This window comes from Brugia malayi, assembly GCF_000002995.4.
Source record: "Brugia malayi strain FR3 genome assembly, contig: Bm_v4_Chr3_scaffold_001, whole genome shotgun sequence".
Lineage (NCBI taxonomy): Eukaryota > Metazoa > Nematoda > Chromadorea > Rhabditida > Onchocercidae > Brugia > Brugia malayi.
The window spans coordinates 11,001,952-11,020,695 of NW_025062477.1; the positions used below are offsets into that span (position 1 = coordinate 11,001,952).

At 24.2% G+C, this 18,744-nt stretch overlaps 3 protein-coding genes across 3 annotated transcripts; all 3 read right to left on the reverse strand.

Annotated features, from left to right (window-relative positions):
• On the reverse strand, positions 1–3,095 carry Bm17663 (Uncharacterized protein; the record flags this gene model as incomplete). Its single annotated transcript, XM_043080829.1, has 6 exons — positions 1–22; positions 1,229–1,279; positions 1,692–1,792; positions 1,915–2,009; positions 2,387–2,533; positions 2,945–3,095. The coding sequence occupies 6 exons, from the start codon at positions 3,093–3,095 to the stop codon at positions 1–3; spliced, it is 567 nt and encodes a 188-aa protein (XP_042936763.1).
• A 5,497-nt stretch (positions 3,096–8,592) lies between these two features.
• On the reverse strand, positions 8,593–11,984 carry Bma-rpap-3 (Uncharacterized protein; the record flags this gene model as incomplete). Its single annotated transcript, XM_043080830.1, has 7 exons — positions 8,593–8,669; positions 9,417–9,612; positions 9,907–10,014; positions 10,296–10,448; positions 10,710–10,833; positions 11,185–11,256; positions 11,803–11,984. The coding sequence occupies 7 exons, from the start codon at positions 11,982–11,984 to the stop codon at positions 8,593–8,595; spliced, it is 912 nt and encodes a 303-aa protein (XP_042936764.1).
• Positions 11,985–13,254: 1,270 nt separating this feature from the next.
• Positions 13,255–18,470, reverse strand: Bma-sec-10 (putative exocyst complex component Sec10, putative; the record flags this gene model as incomplete). The annotated part of the gene is made up of 16 exons (XM_043080831.1): positions 13,255–13,341; positions 13,429–13,552; positions 13,876–14,069; positions 14,342–14,537; positions 14,671–14,794; positions 14,893–15,001; positions 15,198–15,333; positions 15,531–15,626; positions 16,080–16,193; positions 16,273–16,352; positions 16,545–16,730; positions 17,056–17,259; positions 17,360–17,536; positions 17,734–17,841; positions 18,015–18,155; positions 18,426–18,470. The coding sequence occupies 16 exons, from the start codon at positions 18,468–18,470 to the stop codon at positions 13,255–13,257; spliced, it is 2,121 nt and encodes a 706-aa protein (XP_042936765.1).
• Between the last annotated feature and the right edge of the window lie 274 nt (positions 18,471–18,744).

The window sequence follows — 18,744 nt, forward strand, 5'->3', positions numbered from 1 at the left end:
TCAATTTTTTCGTCGTATTGATCTGAAAATTTTTTCAAATATTTGTATTTTTCATAATATGAAATTAGAAACGAAAAATTTGTTTCATTCACTAAACCAATCTTTTTTGTTTTCTTCAATTCATATTTAATTTCTTCCTGCTTCATCTTTTTCCCTGTTTCTGTTTCTCTCCCTCTCTCTCTCTCTCGTTTTATATCGGAAAGTCTCGTAATAGAAAATGATTCTTTTGTTTTATTTTTGAATGAAATTTTGAATAAAGTATTTTAAAAATGATAATTTAGTCATTCCATTTCTTCAGAAATATTCTTAACATGAAGGTTTCTATCTTTATTCCTTTCATTCCTCTCATTTTTTTCTCTCTCTCTCTCTCTCATTTTCTCTCTCTTTATTTCCCTTTTTTTTTTTTGTTATAAATTATTAAAATATTCGTTCTCATCCAAAATGCCTTTTTATAGTTTTCTCCTAAATCAAACTACCACCTACTGAGCCAAATAAAATTATCGATTAAAAGAAAAATATTATATTAAATGAACAATAAATTTTATATAGCTATTTTCAAATAAAAACAAAAAACACAAAATTTACTTAATGAACAAATATCTGTTCCAGAAATTTTAAATATTGGAATTGTATTAAATTAAACAATTAACAACAATCTAGCTATGGTAATCAAATACTATTGCACAGCAGTAATTAAATAATTAAAATGCTAATAGTTCTATTGGAATGGTTTCATTTTTTTTTTTCTTCTAACATTGTCTGTTAATTTATTTTCACTTTTGATTTTGTTGAAAAATGCATAAAGCAATAAAGCTAACATATATATATCAAATCTTTTAAACATATAAGATTTTCATTTTTTTTTTCCTTTGATCAAATTAACATTACAGTTTGTTTAAATTGAGTTTTATTGAAAAAGCAATAAGTATGTTCTATTTAATAATACTATATTCTTATCGTTGATTTATTTAAAAGGAAAAATTCAACTAAATAAATTGAAATTTCACTAAAAATTAAACAAATTTCAACTTATTCATAGATGCTGAATTTGTATATTTGAGAATTAGCTGCTTAAAAATTGCCTACCGCGAAATTACTTACTCCAAAAATTGCTTACAGAAAAAATTTACTAATCAGTAATTTTAGAAAGATAAAATCTATCACAATGAAATGAAGTTTAGGCACTTTAAAAAAAAAAAAAAAAAGAAAAAAATTACAAATTGCTTACCTTGTTGGTGTTGATGAAAAAATTCTTGGTAATGAAGTTTTCATCGATTCTCTTAATTCATAAGTTTTTTAATTTAATGAAAATACTTGATAAAGTGTTATCATTACCATTACCACCATCGAAGAAGAACTTTGTGTGAAATTTAACTTATAAAAGAATTTTTAGAAATTTATTTTCTCACACAATTTTGTAAATTATACTTTTGTTCTGTTATTCTTGCATATTATTTCCAATTTAAACGATATGACAAATTTTTAATAATCATTAAAAAAAAAAAAATAATGAAAAAATAAATATATGTGCATGTTAGCAGTTCTGGTTATAGAAAAAAAAAATAAAAATTCAAACATCAATTTGTAAAATTTTTATAATTTATATATAAATTTTTCAAAGAAAGAAAAAATACCAAATAAATTGAATTATTTGAAAAAAAAAAAAAAAAAAAAAAGATTAGAAAACTAACTTTCCAGCTTCATTATAAGCATATTCACCAAAGTTTCGAACAATTACACAAAATGATTGTCCATCTCGTTTATTACAAATTCTGCTAGATTTAGTAGCAATCTAAATTCATTTTTATTATTTCCTTCTTTTCTCTTTTATAAATAAAAAGAAATTTGTTTTACTGTCTCAATTAGATTTAAAATATCAATGAATCAAAAAAAAAAAAAAGAGAAATATGTCACATCAAGACATGTGCAAAATGTATCATCACAATATTTTCTTCCTCTTTGCTCACTATAGCAATTATCATGATCAATACAACACTGATTAACTGATTCTGAAAAAAAGAACAAATTTCATCAATATTTGATAAATTAATTTAAATGATAATAAATTAGCATATCGATCGTTTTTGTTTTTGTTTTCCTCTTTTTTCATTTTTCATTCTGATTGTAGGCTTTTTTTTTTTTTTTACAGAATAGCAGGGGAAAAAAAAAATTTTTAAACATATTTGATGCTACAATCTAATTTGCTGAAAATGTTAGATTTTAAAAAAGTTTAAAATTTATAAAAAATTATTGCTAAAAATATATGCTGCAATGTTTGAAATGATTCATTTTTTTTTTTTCGTTTTCTTCTTTCTCTTTTTAATTAACTAATTATTGTTTGATTTGAATTTAAAAAAAAAAAAAAAAAAAGAAAAAAATGGCAAACTTTTCAATCGTGGACAATCGCGATCAATTTTAGATTCACTGATAAATTTAGTTAAAAAATCAACACCACATTCCCATGTTATCACTTCATTAGCTATATTATCATTATTACCAGCACTGTTATTATAGCTATTTCTTATATCTCCTGCTGAAAAGGAAAAATAAAATAAACAAAAAATAAACAAACAAATAAACAAACATTTGACTAGTTTATTCTCATATTAAATATTTAAAATTTTGGGATGAAACAAGAATTAATCTATTTCATTAATTTTTAGTTACTAATTATTATTCATTTAATTAATTATTTGTTATTTAAATTATTTAAATGCTAGCAACTATTCAGTTTTACAAATTATTTGCCAGAGCTAAACGATAATTCGAAATTTCATTGAAATTTTATTGAATAATAATAAGAAGAGATCAGTTTGATAGACAAATTTACTTTTCTGTGATTTTTTGAACCTCAAAAAGTGATTTATTGATCAAGAAATCACATAATCATGTAAATTATTCAGAAATATTTGATATTATGATCTAATTTTAAAAGATAACTGACCCATAGTAGTAGATCCAACTTTGCCATAAAGAGATAAGTGCGCTTTTGTAGAAGTTTTAAATAATAGCCTGGGGTCAAAGGGCATTGGTCTCCATTCAATGCAGCAAACATAATTGCCATAAATTAATATTATTCCAACAAATAGCAACATAATTAGCTGAACCTTAATCAACCAACTAATTATTTGCATACAGCAATAAAAAAAAAAAATAATTAATTTAAGACTCGAAAAAAGATCTAAAAATTAAAAAATTTACAACAAAGTAAAATTATGCTTAAAATGAAATGAAAAAGTTACTTAGATTAATGCAATCAATATCAAAAAAAAAGAATTAAACAATTAAAATTGATGGAACAGTCAAAGTACTAAAGTATTACATTTTCAATTTCTTATTGCTCTTATTCAATTTTGTAAAATTTTTTAAAATCAAAAAAAAAAAAAAAAAGGGCAATTCTTTTATGAACAATTCGTAATGACAAAATAAAAAAAAAAAAAAAAAAAAAAAGAAAAAAATTAATTGAGAAGCAAATATATATTAGTTATTTTAATTAAGTTCTGATTTCTTTTTTTTTTTTTTTTTCTGTACAAGATAATGTTCGTTTTTTCTTATTTAAATAATTTACTGTAAAATACAACAATAGCAGTTGATTAAATTAAACTAAAATAATATCCAATATGAGTATTAATTGAATTAAATGCAAATTATTAGTAATAATTTATTAACATTGTTCAGAAAATTTTAACCATAACTGGCAAATAATGTTGACATCAATGAAATATAATAGTAATAATTGATCATATCTATTACTTAATTAAATTTTAATTTTCATTTTAAATAATCAAAAGAAAAAGAAAGGTAAATGAATGAAAGAAGAAAGACATAGTAAGGTAATGAGAATGAATGAATGAATGAATGAATGATTGATTGATTGATTGATTGAATTAGTGGTGTCGCATGTGCTATTATTATTATTGTCACAACAACTGTTATTATCATTAATTATCTTAATGAGTTATATCCACAAAAGTATAAAGATTTTTGCATAATTAAACAAGGCTATGAGAAAAGGAAATAGAGAAATTAAATAAATCGATAAATTATTCAATAAATAAGTAGATAAACGAGTAAACAAATAAATAAACAAGTAAACAAATAAATAAACAAGTAAACAAATAAATAAATGGGGAATGTTTGATTTAATAAGCAAATAAATAAACTGAAAAATGAATCTTATAGTAAAGAAAATAAAAAGTATGCAAATAAATAACATTGAAAATTTTACTTTTATGAGTGAATGAAAAGAAATTTTGTTTTGTTTAATTCATTTAAATAAATTATATTAAAATTGAAATGTATGAAATGCTCTCATTTAATAATATTATCAATTTATAATGGTAAATTTCATTTTTGCCTAATTTTTGAATCAGTTATTAGCTAGAAAATTTTATCAAAAGCTAATTAAATTAATTGGTAATAATTATATTATAAAATTATTTTGTTATTATAAATATTAATAATGGATTAACTAAATGGTTCATTGCCAAATTACTATTTAATTTTAATGTAGAATACTGAAGTCAAAATTTCAACAGTTTTCAAATTTATATCTAAATATAAATAATAATATTAGATATTAAAGCGAAAATGCAATCTATGAGGATGTGAAATTTATTCAAAAATTTAAAAAATATCTTTGAAATCTTTGTTTTTTTTTTTTGAATTTGAACAAATTAAAAAACCGATTAAAATGAAAATGGTTTATATGCTATTTTAATAAAATGTTTGAATGATTGACAAAATAATTATACAAAACTTGATTTCAACAAGATGAATGATTGATTGCATCATACTGGTTTATGAGACATTTAAAATGATAGGAACAATTTCAATCAATCAATCAATACTTTTACATAAATATATAAATTCATTCTACCATGAAATGAACTCGCTGAAAAGTTTTAAATTTCAAATTTTTTTCTTACTAATTAGAGCAATAACTTAGCTTAAATTTGTTAAATAATTAGTAAATAACAAATAAATTCAAAATTTAAATGAAAAATTTTCAGCAAATTTTAAAAGAATAAATAGGAATAATTTTTATAAAGAAAAAATGAAAAAAAAAAATATTTAGACAAAAATTAAAAAAAAAAATTTAGAAATTTCATACTACAATCAAAAAAAAAAAAGAATAATTTCCTAAAATAAATTAATAAAAATTTGAAATATGTTTTAGTTTTAATTTATCTAATAAGTTGCATGAAGAATTATTAAAAACTTGTAGCTCTTACTTAAAAACACAAATTAAAAAAAAAAAAAAAAAAGAAAAACAGAAAAATTAATCTGAATTTTTTGGCTTATACAAATTTTATCTTTAATATTCCATCTAATAATCATATCACTAAGATATCATAAAGATATCACACTAAGATTATTTCATTCTTTATCTTTAATATTGTCACAATGTCAACAATATTCAATTGTATCTTTCATATTCACATAAATAATGCATGAAAAATTGAGAAATAAAAAGGAAATGCTTAACATATTTATTTATTTAAAAATTTTTTTTTTAGATTTTCAATTTTATTTCAAATTCTTATTTTTTTTTTAAATTTTATTTTCAATTTACCGTATAAAATTGATCGTTTTCATTCTTTTAAAATATTTTATTAATTTAATAAGTGTCAAATTGCATGCATTAATTAATTGTTATACTATTTTGTAATAAATCTCTCGGAATAATGTTATTATATTATATGTTTAAAAAAGTGAAATGGAAATTTAAAAAGAAAAAATGTCATAAATTAAAATATATAATAAATTTTTTTTAGAAAAAATAAGTTTGATAAAAATTAAATTTAAATGAATTTCTTTAAAAAAATTATAATAAAAAATTATAATCAGCTAACAAAATACTTTCAAATATATGCTAACATTAAATTTGCATATGTATGCCATTTCTATTAAAATTTGAATATTTATTCATTAAAAAAAGGAAGCATTCATAAATTTTTTAAATTTTTTTTAAAAACTTTTTAATGAAAAGTGAAAAAAAAAAATGAGTACAGAACAATATTTTATTCGATTGAATAATTTTTTCTTTAAATCAAAAAACAAACTTATTTTATATTCCTTATTTAAGTTCTTAAGTTTTGACTGTACCCGCAAAAAAATAAAAAAAAAAAAAAATTGAAAATTTTTTTTTAGAACCATAATGAAATAATAAATGAAATAATAATGAAATAATTATGTATAATAAAAAACTTTTTGCTTTTACTATAATATTTGCTAGTTTTCTTTTTTTTTTTGTTTTATGTGTTTTATTTTAAAATTTAGAAATTATCTTTTTAATATTTAATTATATTTACAACAATTTTTTTTTATTTTTTTTTGAATTTTCAAATATATCATTAATTTTTATTCTATATTTTCAATTTTAGAACGAATTTTTTCTTTTTCAATGGAAGTAAAATTGTAACAAGAAAATAAAAGGAAAAAATAAAAGAAAAAAACCGGTGATTGAGCAGAAATCGAAATAATTACGATGAATTTTGGTAAATTGGTATGGGAAATGTTTGGGTTCATCACAATTTCTAAATGTCACACCATAATCTTCAACCTTTAACAGTCATTATCATTGATCATACAATTTATTTTTCAGTGAAAAAAAAAAAAAAATAAAAAAGAAAAATAGGATAAATTCTTTTCCATTTCTAATAATAGATTTCTATTAAAATTTAAAATCTACAATTGGAAATTTAAATTTTAGAGTTAAATATGCCATTATATTATAGGAGGAAAATATGTAACATTAAAAATTACATTATCAAATAATTTCGTGCATTCTTGTATCTTTTTTTTTTGAAAAAGTAATTAATTATTTAAAAGAATTTATTTTAATAAATACTATTAATGAATTATTTTTATCACAATTGATAATGATTAATGTATGTTTCACGTACGTGAAATGCTAAAAAAAAAAACTTTGATGAATTATTAAAAATGTTTCCTTTTCTTCGTCCCATTTCTTAGTTTAATTTGTAGCGTTTTTATGTTTTACTTTATTTTAAATATTAATTTGATATTTTCATCTTTTACATAAAAAAGTTGCAATTCACGTCAGCAATATTCAAAATGTAATTTTGTTCTTTTAATAAGTCTCTTCCCATTATTTCATTGATAAAATTGATAAGAAAAAGAAAAAATGAAAAATATTTGCAATTTTAAATTATTAAATTAATCCAACAAATCTTTTTTTTTTTTCCAAGCAGAACAAATTAGCAAAAGTTTCTGTTTTATTGTTATAAACAAAAAACATACAAAAAAATACTTCAACTAAGCCAAAAGTGAATAATAATTAATCATTTGAAAATAACAATCGAAAAAAAAAACAAAAAAAAAAAAAAAAAAAACATAATTGTGCTTGAAAAAATGCAAATTTTTGAAGATAAATAATTGAAAATATGTTTGCATGAAAAAATTAAACCAAAAATTACAAAACATTTCTATGAATTATTACAACAATGTGACAATTTTGTGTCACACTCATAATTTTATTATATATTTACCAAAAATATTTCGTAAACAAACCTGGGAAACAGAACTCTGCAATAATAAAAAGCAAATATTTTTCAAAAAAACAAAAATAGCTTTTATACTGGATGATTAGAAAAGTCAGATGATTTTTCCAAGAAAAACATATGAGGTAAAAATTTTCAATTTAATTTATATAAGTTTTGTGAAATGTTGAATTTAGTAAATATACGATTCGATGGCTATGAATGCTAAAGGCATAAATTATTTTTGAAAAAAAAAAAAAACATTCATAATTGTTAATTACAACACTATGAATAAAAACATACAACATTCACTTTAAAATTTACTGAAATCTTGATATTAATTAATCATTTGAAAATAATTGATAATAAAATACAATTAAAGCTGCTTAAAAAAATACAAACATCAATTGCAATATTTTAATCACTAATTTTTAACACTTCAAAAATTTTCAAAAATGTACTCAGAACTATTAATTCTTTAATACATCCATGATAATTAACCACCACCATAAAGCTTTCATTCCGTCCATTTATTAAACCAATTGTAAATTTATTTTAAATTATCAAAATATCCTGTGAATTGTACAAATATTTATTGCTAACTAACAAAATTATATTTGTTATAACAACAAATATTCATTATCTATTAGAATTTCTTAACAACTACTGTTGAAAAAGAGAAAAAAATAATAAAAATGGAAGGAAAATGTTTACCGCAAGAAAGGAAAAAGTTTACTGAAAAAAAAAAAAAACTTTCAAATCAATCAAGAAATTCTAATTACAACACTACTTCCTTTTTTGCTACATTTTAAAAAGCAGGCAAAAAATTCATGTTGACGCATTAAGGTAAAAGAAATTTTATGAATCATAACCGAGTGAGTGATGAGTGAAAATCATGCAGTAATAGTTTTGCCAACATATTTATTAAATTAAACTTAAAAAAGAAAATTAAAACTTAATCCTTAAATACTATGCTTTAAATATGCTAAAATATATTTTGAAGCATACATACCTCCTCATATTTAGTTGTCTAACTTGAAATGTAATACAAATATAAGGATTAAAATAAACTAATTATTTATCAATATCATAAAGCATACAAAGTTTGTAAAATAGATAATTGATTTTCGCTCACTGTATAACGTTCCACCATTTTTCTTATCACTGAAAAAAAAAATTAATTAGTTAACACAATAATTTCATATAATAATGAAATAGCGAATTAAAGATAATTTAATAATCAATGAAAATAGTATAATCCGTTTAATGTAAATGGTCCAAGACTAAAAATCTTTTAGGGATTTTCCTAATGTAGATAAGGTGAAAAGTTATCATAATGAGAAGGATATCAAAATAGGAATACGAAATCGTAAATAAGTCTGAAATTCGTAAATTGAAAGAAGATAGTAATTCCAAAAGAGACAAATGCAATTCTATTTGATACCATCAAATTTTAAGCTAATCTGTCATAAAACTGAAGTAAAAAAGATAAATGAATCGGATGCATCAGAAGAGGATATCAGTAAAACAAATGAAGAGAAAAAGAAAAGAAAAAAGCAATAAGATAGTTTTCTGAAAATTTATTTCTCAATTTTAATTTCATTGATTAAGACCCTTATGCACTTGTTTTTCGAAAAAGTTTAGTCATATTTCGAAAAAAATTCAATAACTCCTTCGCTAGACATTAATTTCATATCTAATTAATTGAAAAATTTTTTCGTACTATCAACTTGGATGAAAGAATATTTCATTATGGCAATTGTATAATAAAGCTACGCAGATAATTCATTTTAAAATATTATCATATTTAACTGACCTGTTTAATTCTCAGCACCAAAAGAAGTTAAAAAAATTCAATGTATTAATACTGTTATTGATTGAGAACACAAAAAAAAAAAACAAAAAACTGACTATCCTTTGCAGCTTCATCCAAAAATAATACAGCGATATCAAATCGGGAAACATCAGCTAATTTAATCAAACATTCTAACAGTTCCGAAATATTTGATTGATTAGCTAGAATATCGAAACCAACGAATAAGCACTTGATCATTTCAGTTTCAATCACTTCATCCAATAAATCGCCATAATTATTCTTATCAATTGACTAAATAATAATAATAACTGAACAATAGTAATAATAATAAGAAGTTTCAGATTTACTCAAGAAAAAAAAAAAAATTAAGAAACCGTTCTATTCACATATTGATTGGTTTCAGTATTAATTTTCAATAAATTCAAAAAAATAATGAACAATAAAAATATGTGATATTAAACGAGAAATAAAAAAAAAAGTAAAAACATTTTTGATGATAACGATGAAGAGTAATTCTGAAGTAATAGCTAAAGAACAAATCAAAATGAGTGCCGGAAATAGGAAAAATTGTAAATAATAGCTTACCAAGAAATATTCAGCAAATGCCACCGGCCTACTCTTAAGCCTTTGAAAAACTGAGATAAAAATGAATGATGTCGTTGGAGGAGGCGGAATTTTCATTGATGATAATTCCTGATTTAGAGAATGAGCAATTATTGCTAGGAAAAATCGCAACGTATAAAAATTAAAGTTCAGTCTATTAGATTGAAAATGCAATTATATGACAGCTCATTAAATTAAAAAAAAAATACATATATATATATATATAATTAAAGTATTAAGGTTTCATGCCAAGTACTCAATAGCTTGCAACAAATAAATAAAAAGAATTATGCAAAAAAAGAGAAAAAAAAAAAAAAAAACAAAAACGAAGAATCATTTTAAACAATAATTTTGAAAATTAAATTATTTACCGGTGATGATATGTGTAATTTATCTTGAATTATTTGTTCGGCCAATTCCATTCTCCCTATCGTTTTAATATTTTTAATTTCAGTTAGTGGCAATTTTGAACGAAGGAATTCATCCTTTTCACCACATGATAACTTCACTTCTACACAATTCGTCTTTGAAATAAATTTATAAAAATAAGAAACGAAATTCGGCATTTTTTTGAAACGATGAATTGGAAGATGTCAAAAAATTCAATTCAAATGTGAATAATATTTGATAAAAATTTATTTCATAAAATTTAATCGATTTTTTCAAGAATATTTGGACAAATAGTTAGATAGATAGCTATATATATGATGCATCCTAGCACAACAGACAGATTAAAAAATTAAAAACTAAAAAATGAAATTTTTGTAAAATTTCTTAACAAATACCTTGTCTTGAACATGCTGCTTCAGCTTTGCAATTTCTTTATTTTTTGGATTGTTTAAATCAATTTTTGAAATCTTTTCAGCTGCGATTTCATACAAGTGCAAATTTTCTAACGCTTTCGCATATCTGTGAATAAAGCTTCAACTTATTATACTAATAATAGCAACTATTTTCATTTATTCTGCTCCTTAATATGGCCATTCATTATCTTACCCATCAATATAGGAGAGTTACCTAATAAATTTCTCGCTCTACTTAACAAGTTATGAAAAAGAGACTATTTCAACAAAATTAAATCATGATACTTTGTATTACTTCAAACTACTACATAAGAATCTAAAAAGTGACTGAGACATAACAAAAAAAAAAGAGCATTGTCGTATCATAATGTTAACATCACTAATACATTAGGTTAAAGGATTATATGTTTTAAATTTTAAAAGATTAAATTCCAAAAATAAAAAAGTGAAGTTTTACCTAAATATTGCCTTTACGTTATTTGCATCCAATTCTAAAGCTCTCGCAGAATCCATTAAAGCTCGTTCGTATCTATAAAAGTTAATTTTTATAAGGTTACAGTAATATCTATCTAATAATTCTAATGAAATACATATCTTCAAGATTCTCGTAAACAATCATTCCTAATATGACAGTAAAAGAGATAACTTTAAAAGAGACATGATATTAACAATGCTATAGTCAAACCATTTGAAAATTGATAAATCTAATCGATCAAAACAATAAAGTAATTTACTCATAAACTTAATCTAAAATTTGAAAAGTTGAAATTACCACTACAGTTTCTTCGCCAAAACCAATGTGATTTAAAGTGGAAGAATGCTTTTTAAATCTTAAATGTTATTAATTACGATAATTGTGCATATTTTTTCACTTCAATCTACGATTAATTCATTTGCTTACACTTTAAATCTCGAGCTACTTTATAAATATAGCATCTTCATCCTTTTTTAATAATTATAATTATCCGAACCTTCTTTCTGTGAATGCAAAGAGCAAAAACATAAGAAACAATTTCATGCAAAACTGTCAATAAATTTTAAAATATAAAAAAGAAAAACAAAGCAAAGAATATACTGTTTGATATTGAGATAAGCTTGAGCTCTATTAGCTAGTACTGATGATGTTTCCTGACATTCCAATGAACTTGTATAACTCTTGATAGCATTATGATAACGAAATGAGCGAAAATGTTCATTGCCTTCGAGACGATGCCGTTCTGCTTCTGCTTTGTTCGTTGTTAAATCGATTTCTGTCATTTCAATAATTCAAAAGTTGTTCTAAAATTGAAATTATTAAAATTAAATGTATTTAAGCAATAATAAACGTATTTTTGGACAAATATTAATATCCAAACAATCGATAATCGAATATATTCAATACTAATCCCAATCAGTTCTAAAATAATAGCTTATAAGTAAAGTTAGAAGTCAGAACGAAAGTAAAGTTAGAACGAAAGAGGCAATTTATGATTCAGTTAGAATTCGGTAAAAAAAAAAACTCTATGATTAAGGGTTACATTTAAAATTATCAACATGTCAATAATTTCATTGTAATTTTATACTAAAAAAAGAAATTTACTAAAAATTTGCTTTTCAAATCACACCTATTCAATTTAGAAATAACATAGCAAATCCTTCATGCTCAAAAACAAAATTCATTCAACAAAATTTAAGTAATTTAGCAAACTAGTTCATTTCCTAAAACTATTTATGCAAATCGAACCGGAATTTATCGGTGGAAAGAATGAGATTTTATTGATAAACAATTTATAGGCTTTGCAACCGTTTTATTATAATATTTATATGATAGAAGAAATAAAAATTTTATGTTTATTAAAAAATATATGATATTAAAGTCAGAAAAATTGAAGCAATCCTAAAAATAACCCGTTTTTTTTTTCTTTTACACCAAAATCGTACATAAAACGGTAATTACGAGAAATTTCAATTTCTAGAAGAATATATAAGTTAATGCTAGAGTTTACAATTTCAGCAAGAAGATATTGACGTGAAATATTACGCGAATCAACAGATCAACATAAACAGACTGATAATGATGATATAATAACGTAAAAGATTAAGAATAGAAAAGTAATAAAAACTAAATTTTCTTGAAATTAAATTTAAATTAGAGCTATAAGACTTGAATTATACCAAAATTACATTACAAAATGAAAGAAATAAGTAACAAAAGAATAACAACAAATGAGTTCACTATTTTCGACTGAAAAAAATCCCAAAATTACCACATTTAAATCATTAATAAAAATGAAAGGTTCAAAGTTTTTCATAAATTTGTATTCCTTTAACAATTTGCAAAAGTTATAGAAAAAGTTATAAAAATATGCTATACAACAATAATTTATATAAAATTACTAAAAACATTAGTGTAAAGTCACTTTTGAATTTAGCCATATCAGACTACAGCATCAGCCAAAAATTAATTGATCGAATTACCCGTCATACCATCCTATATAATACATTCACCGATTAGAGTAAAACCAATAAAATAATACCACCATTACACTCATATAAAATTTAAGTGCAATTTAGCTGTTCGATAATCCATCCGAAGTTGTATGAAACTATTAATCATTCTTCGATCAGTATCAATCTATAAAAAATGTTAAATAAAATTTATCATTAATGCACGGAAAGACTTTTTTTTCTCCAAATACTTCCAAACTCTTTGCAAACTAACCAATAGTTGCGATGAACAAGCTTCGTTTAAATTCTCAGGCACAACAACCAATAAATTTGCAAGCGCATGTAAAGCTTCAAATTGTTTGCCAACTTCAGGAATTTTCCAACTCAGTATGCATTTTCTGGAATAAGCATCAGTTGTTTTAAATTCGTATCATAAATTTTATATTTAAAAACAAGAAAAGTTTTTTTGTTTTTTTGAAAGTAATTTTACAACATCGAATTAATAAATGACAATCTGATAAAGTGTAGATTACACATACCATTAATAATAAAAACTTTCACCAAGAAATGATTATTAAATAATGTTCGAATGTAATATCATCACTGCTAGAAAGCTCAATGAAATATCCAAAAAAATTTAGCTTGTCACTGAATTTTCATTTCCAATACCACAGCAGTTTTTAGTAGTTCTACAAAAAAGAGAAAAAAAAAAAGAACTCACCTGTATTCGTTGATATCACATAACAAAAGCATAGCTCCTTGAGAATTATATGTAAATTGATATATATGTGTTAAAAGAACTTTGTAGAAACGACGACCAAATTCTAGCATCAGAGTCATCAAATTACCACCATCAAGACTGTCACGTATCACCTGTACTTCTGCACTTAAGTATTTGACAACAAGAGCACAAGCCTAAAAAATTCAAAGCATTCGAAAATTATGAAGAGAAGGAAGAAATGACAAAAAAAAAGATAGGTATGATGGAAAGATCAAACTAAATGTGAGAAGGATTTTCATTGACACATAAACTGTCAAAAATTTTAAATCACTTTTTCCGTTAAATTAGATTTTGAAAAAAAAAAAACTGCGGTAATCATATTGTATCACCTAGTTAGTTTAGTTAATTTTTTACATTCTTTTGACGAAAATCCTCAATATATATATATCACAAGAATGAAACTAACATTGGACATGGCTGTCACCATTTGATTTTCATCTTCAGGACGAAAATCTGTCTTCTTTTGTTCATTCGTCAACAAAAAACGTATGTAACCAACTACTGCATTAATCTGTCGCTCAAGCCCAAGATTTATACGATTTTCAACATTACGTAAACAATCAACACGTTTCCTTGTACAAATATCTTCAACAGGAGTTTCACTATAAAATAAATTCTTTGTTATTAAATTACTATACTGAAGGAGAGTTGAAATTCAGATCGCAAATTTTTAAAGTGCTTCAAATATAACAAGTACTGATATTTTGATTTAGAAAAGATATGAATTGAAAATACCTGACAAATGGGAAGATGGAATCATCGTACTGCTTGTGGAATAGATGCGTAATAGCTACAGCTTGTTGCACAACAGAAAAAAAGTAATTAGGAGGCTCAGTTTTTGGTTCAGCTAATGATATTCCTAAAAAATAACGATTATCATTAAAGTGCAAAAAAATGATAGATAATCTTTTAAAAATGATGAAAATGAGAAAAAGTCTTGATTTTTAATGCACATACCCGCAAGTGAAAGATCAATTGCATAATCTAAATGTTCTGTATATAAAAATCGCAAAAGTACATCAAATATTGTTTCAGTCATTTTTGGCGCTTCATCTTTATCACATAACTAAAACTATACACAAATTCAGAATTAAAACGCAGAAATAAAAATATAATTGTAAAAATCATTATGTTATGCATTTATTTGCATCCAAGATCACAAGAGGATAATAATGCACTGAAATCAGAATCTATAAACATGCAAAAATTCGCTCTCTTTTCATAAACAAATTATCAGATATTTTTGAAATGATAAGTTTTACCAGTTGGCAGCGCTGAAAGGCATTCTTCGTTTCTTGAAGTATGTTAATAGCTACTTCTTCCGATAGAAATGTTTCACCACCATATGTTTCCACATTCAATAATCTTGCTTGAATATCGCGCTTCAAGTCTTGCAACCTAATTTCAGAGATATTTTATACATGAAAAATTTACTTCATAAAATAAATTAGAAAAAACTCCTCTAAATTATTTAATTCGACTAATTTTTCAAATTTAGTTTGAAAAAATTGATGAATGAACGGCACAAGACTTTTTTTTTTTTTTTTTGATCCTAAAAAGCACCAAATGACTAACAAGAATGACAAATTACTCACCCTCCACTTTGGATTTGTTTCTTTTGATGATTTTTTGACTCATAAAACCGACTCAAAATAGCGCCACATTGTTCTATCAGAAATTGCCTCTCAATTCTGAAGAGATTAATGAGGGAATAAATGCTTGACATCGATATTTATAGTGATACGTTGCTAAGAAGGAAAAGAAATTTAACAAAGCTATAAATGAGTTTTTTTTAAAAAAAAATAATCCTTCCACATCATCTCCACAATAATCATCAATCAAAATTAAAAAAGATAAAAATTTGACTTAATTAAATTATTGCAGCGTAGAAATGAAAAGGGAGAGAAAAAAAAAACATGAAAAAATGTGTCATTTTCGGGAAAGAAAAAAATTTACGCTGGTTGATCTAATTCACATGGTGACAATCACTGAACACTTTCTAACAATCGCATTTAAAAAAAATCTTTTTTTTTTGAGAAATATCCAATAAATACGTTTCCCGACTGCACTGAATAAACAAATAACCCTATTCAAAAAGAAAAAGAAAAAGTCGAGAAAAACTTGAAAATAAAACGAAGACATACGTAGGATACGCTTCTAAATAACGACCGAACACAGACCGCACCAATGTATCCATAAACTGCAGATCAGTTCCAGTAATCCGCAATGCAACTAAATTTGATACCAATTTTTGCGTTCTGAAAAATTTACTTATAACCAAATGCTGTTAAAAAAAAAGGATCACAAAATTCCGAATTATTTTGAATAAAAACAAACCTCGAATAGAGATCATATACTGATGTCAAATAAGCTTCTAAATCATTTTCAGAATCGCTTAATTTCGTTGCTATGACTTCCTGCAAATTACAAAAATCTTCTAAATAAACTTCTTTCATCATTCGGAATAGAGTGATTGATTAATAATGATAGTTAAAGCGATACTGAGAAAGAATAGAAATAATTTCTACACCGTCCTAAAATCAATGATTTATGTAATTCTTTCAAAATATGTGAAAATTATTTAATTTAAGCAGTTAATAAATATTTACCTGTAATTTCCCGTGAAATAAATTCAAAACCAACTTCGACATTACTTGGTCAGGATTTGGGAAGATCTCTTTCAACATCGGTTGTGTTTTCTGACAAAGTGATAAAATATCATCAAAAACGCTGTCACCGCGAAAAGCATTAATCTGCATATGTTCAACGAAAGCATCCAGACACTGCGAATAACCCTAAACTTTCAGCTTAGTGCTTCATTAACTTTTGAATAAAGATGTCATTCAATAAAATTGAAATACGTTCGGAATTTCAAATCATGAATTTTTAAATGCTTTACAGGCCAACATTTTAAAAATCCTCCGATGTATCTCGTTCTAATACCAATATCAGTTCTGTATTACCAAAAAAAACGAAAATGTTCGTGTTTCAAAAGATACCCCTAGCACAATAATCAAACACAAATAAATTAAATCAAAAGTGCAATTTAAAAAAGTTGCCAATTCCTGGAGAACAAATGACAATTTCTGAATTATGGCAGCGGATTCTAGCAAAAGTTACTTTGAAATCAGCCAAAATAACAGCTATTTCATGCATTCTACGCCAATTACCCTGTCGATGGGCTCGCACAAATTCTTCCAACATTAATCGTTCGATTTCGTCGTACTTGTGAGCAATTCTAATCTGTACATTGCTATATTTATCTTTTGCCAATTCCTGAGAAATAGATGACAACTTCTGGATCATAGCAGCAGATTCCAATAACTGAAAATTTGAAGTTACCTTTAATGTAATATAAGTGAAGAATTCATATAACTAACATTGTTTATTTCCGTTATACTTTCAGACGATGATAAAAACATACCCTATCTGGATCAGTGAAGATATCAGAACTTAAAGGCTGATCTGCTAAAAATTCATCGAAATGCTTCATTAGTTGTAGAGCTTCATTAGCACGAGCACGTGGCAAATGAACACTTTCTAGCTGATCACCCAAATGTACCACTTTAGTTGAAACTGTTTGCATCGTATTGTCTAACTGCTGTAAAGCAAGAACTTCCATTTCAAATCGGTTAAAATTAATATATTTAAAACAAATACACAATTTTAAAATAGATAAAATAAAAGTGACTTTATTATATAGCTGTATTCAGCATGAGATTATTGCATAAACAGAAACTCGATTTTAATGAGACATATTATTTTTACAAATTCAAAATTTAAAAATTTTTTTAAAACCTTTAATTTATCCATAGCATCAGCATTCTGTTCATGAAGTTTATGCAAAACGTTTAAATATTCACGTTTGTCATTGTTACACTGCTGTTCCAATGAACTTATCTTCGACTATAATAGCTTCAACATTTTAGCGCTGCTACAAAGTTTTAGATTATATCATCCAGACTTTAATCATTTGTCATATCCCTATTTATTGTGAATGTTTAATAGCACTAAGGCCTAAAAATTTTAGAAATTCTCAATTTTGGAATTTCGAGGAAGAGAAATAAAAAATGTGTTACTTGAAATTGATCGCTTAACATTTGCAAATTGCCAATTTCTTCTTCAAATTTCGTTTTCAAATCCGTAACATCGATGTCATCTTTGCCTCCAGTTAAACGCCAGGCCAAACGTTCCACAAAATCAATGGCATCAAAAGGTTCCTAAAAAAAAAAAAAAAAACGATTTACAATACATTTTATTTATTGATATGGTATTTTTAACTTTTTTGTTTTGCTAAGAATAAACTACTTCCTTCCCAAAATCTAGTAGATAAAAAGTTCACATTATATTCCTCAGCAAAGAGGTCACATTAAAATTTTCAGCTTGTCATTTTCTCAGAATGGCAAATAACGAAAAGTAAATTTTTCTGGAAATTATCTTTCAAATGCTATGTTTTTTTTTTTTTTTTTTTTAAATATAAATCTACTTACCTGTTCCAAATCTTCAACATAAGTCGAAAAATACTGATTCGTCATCGCTTTAACTCTTTTTTATACTTTCAATCAGTGAAAGCGATACAACTTATTTCTATTTGATAAGGACAATATATTCTGAAAAGAAACAATTCGTTTTTATCATTGCAAAATGATTATAAAAACGTTTTATAAATTCGGTGATAAAAACAATGTTCAATAAGATGCATTAATAATTATCCATAAACAATAACATTTTTCTTCCCATTACTGTAACAAAGCGAAGAAGAGTTGTGTGAAGTGCACAACGGGAAACATTTACAGAATTATAAGTTAT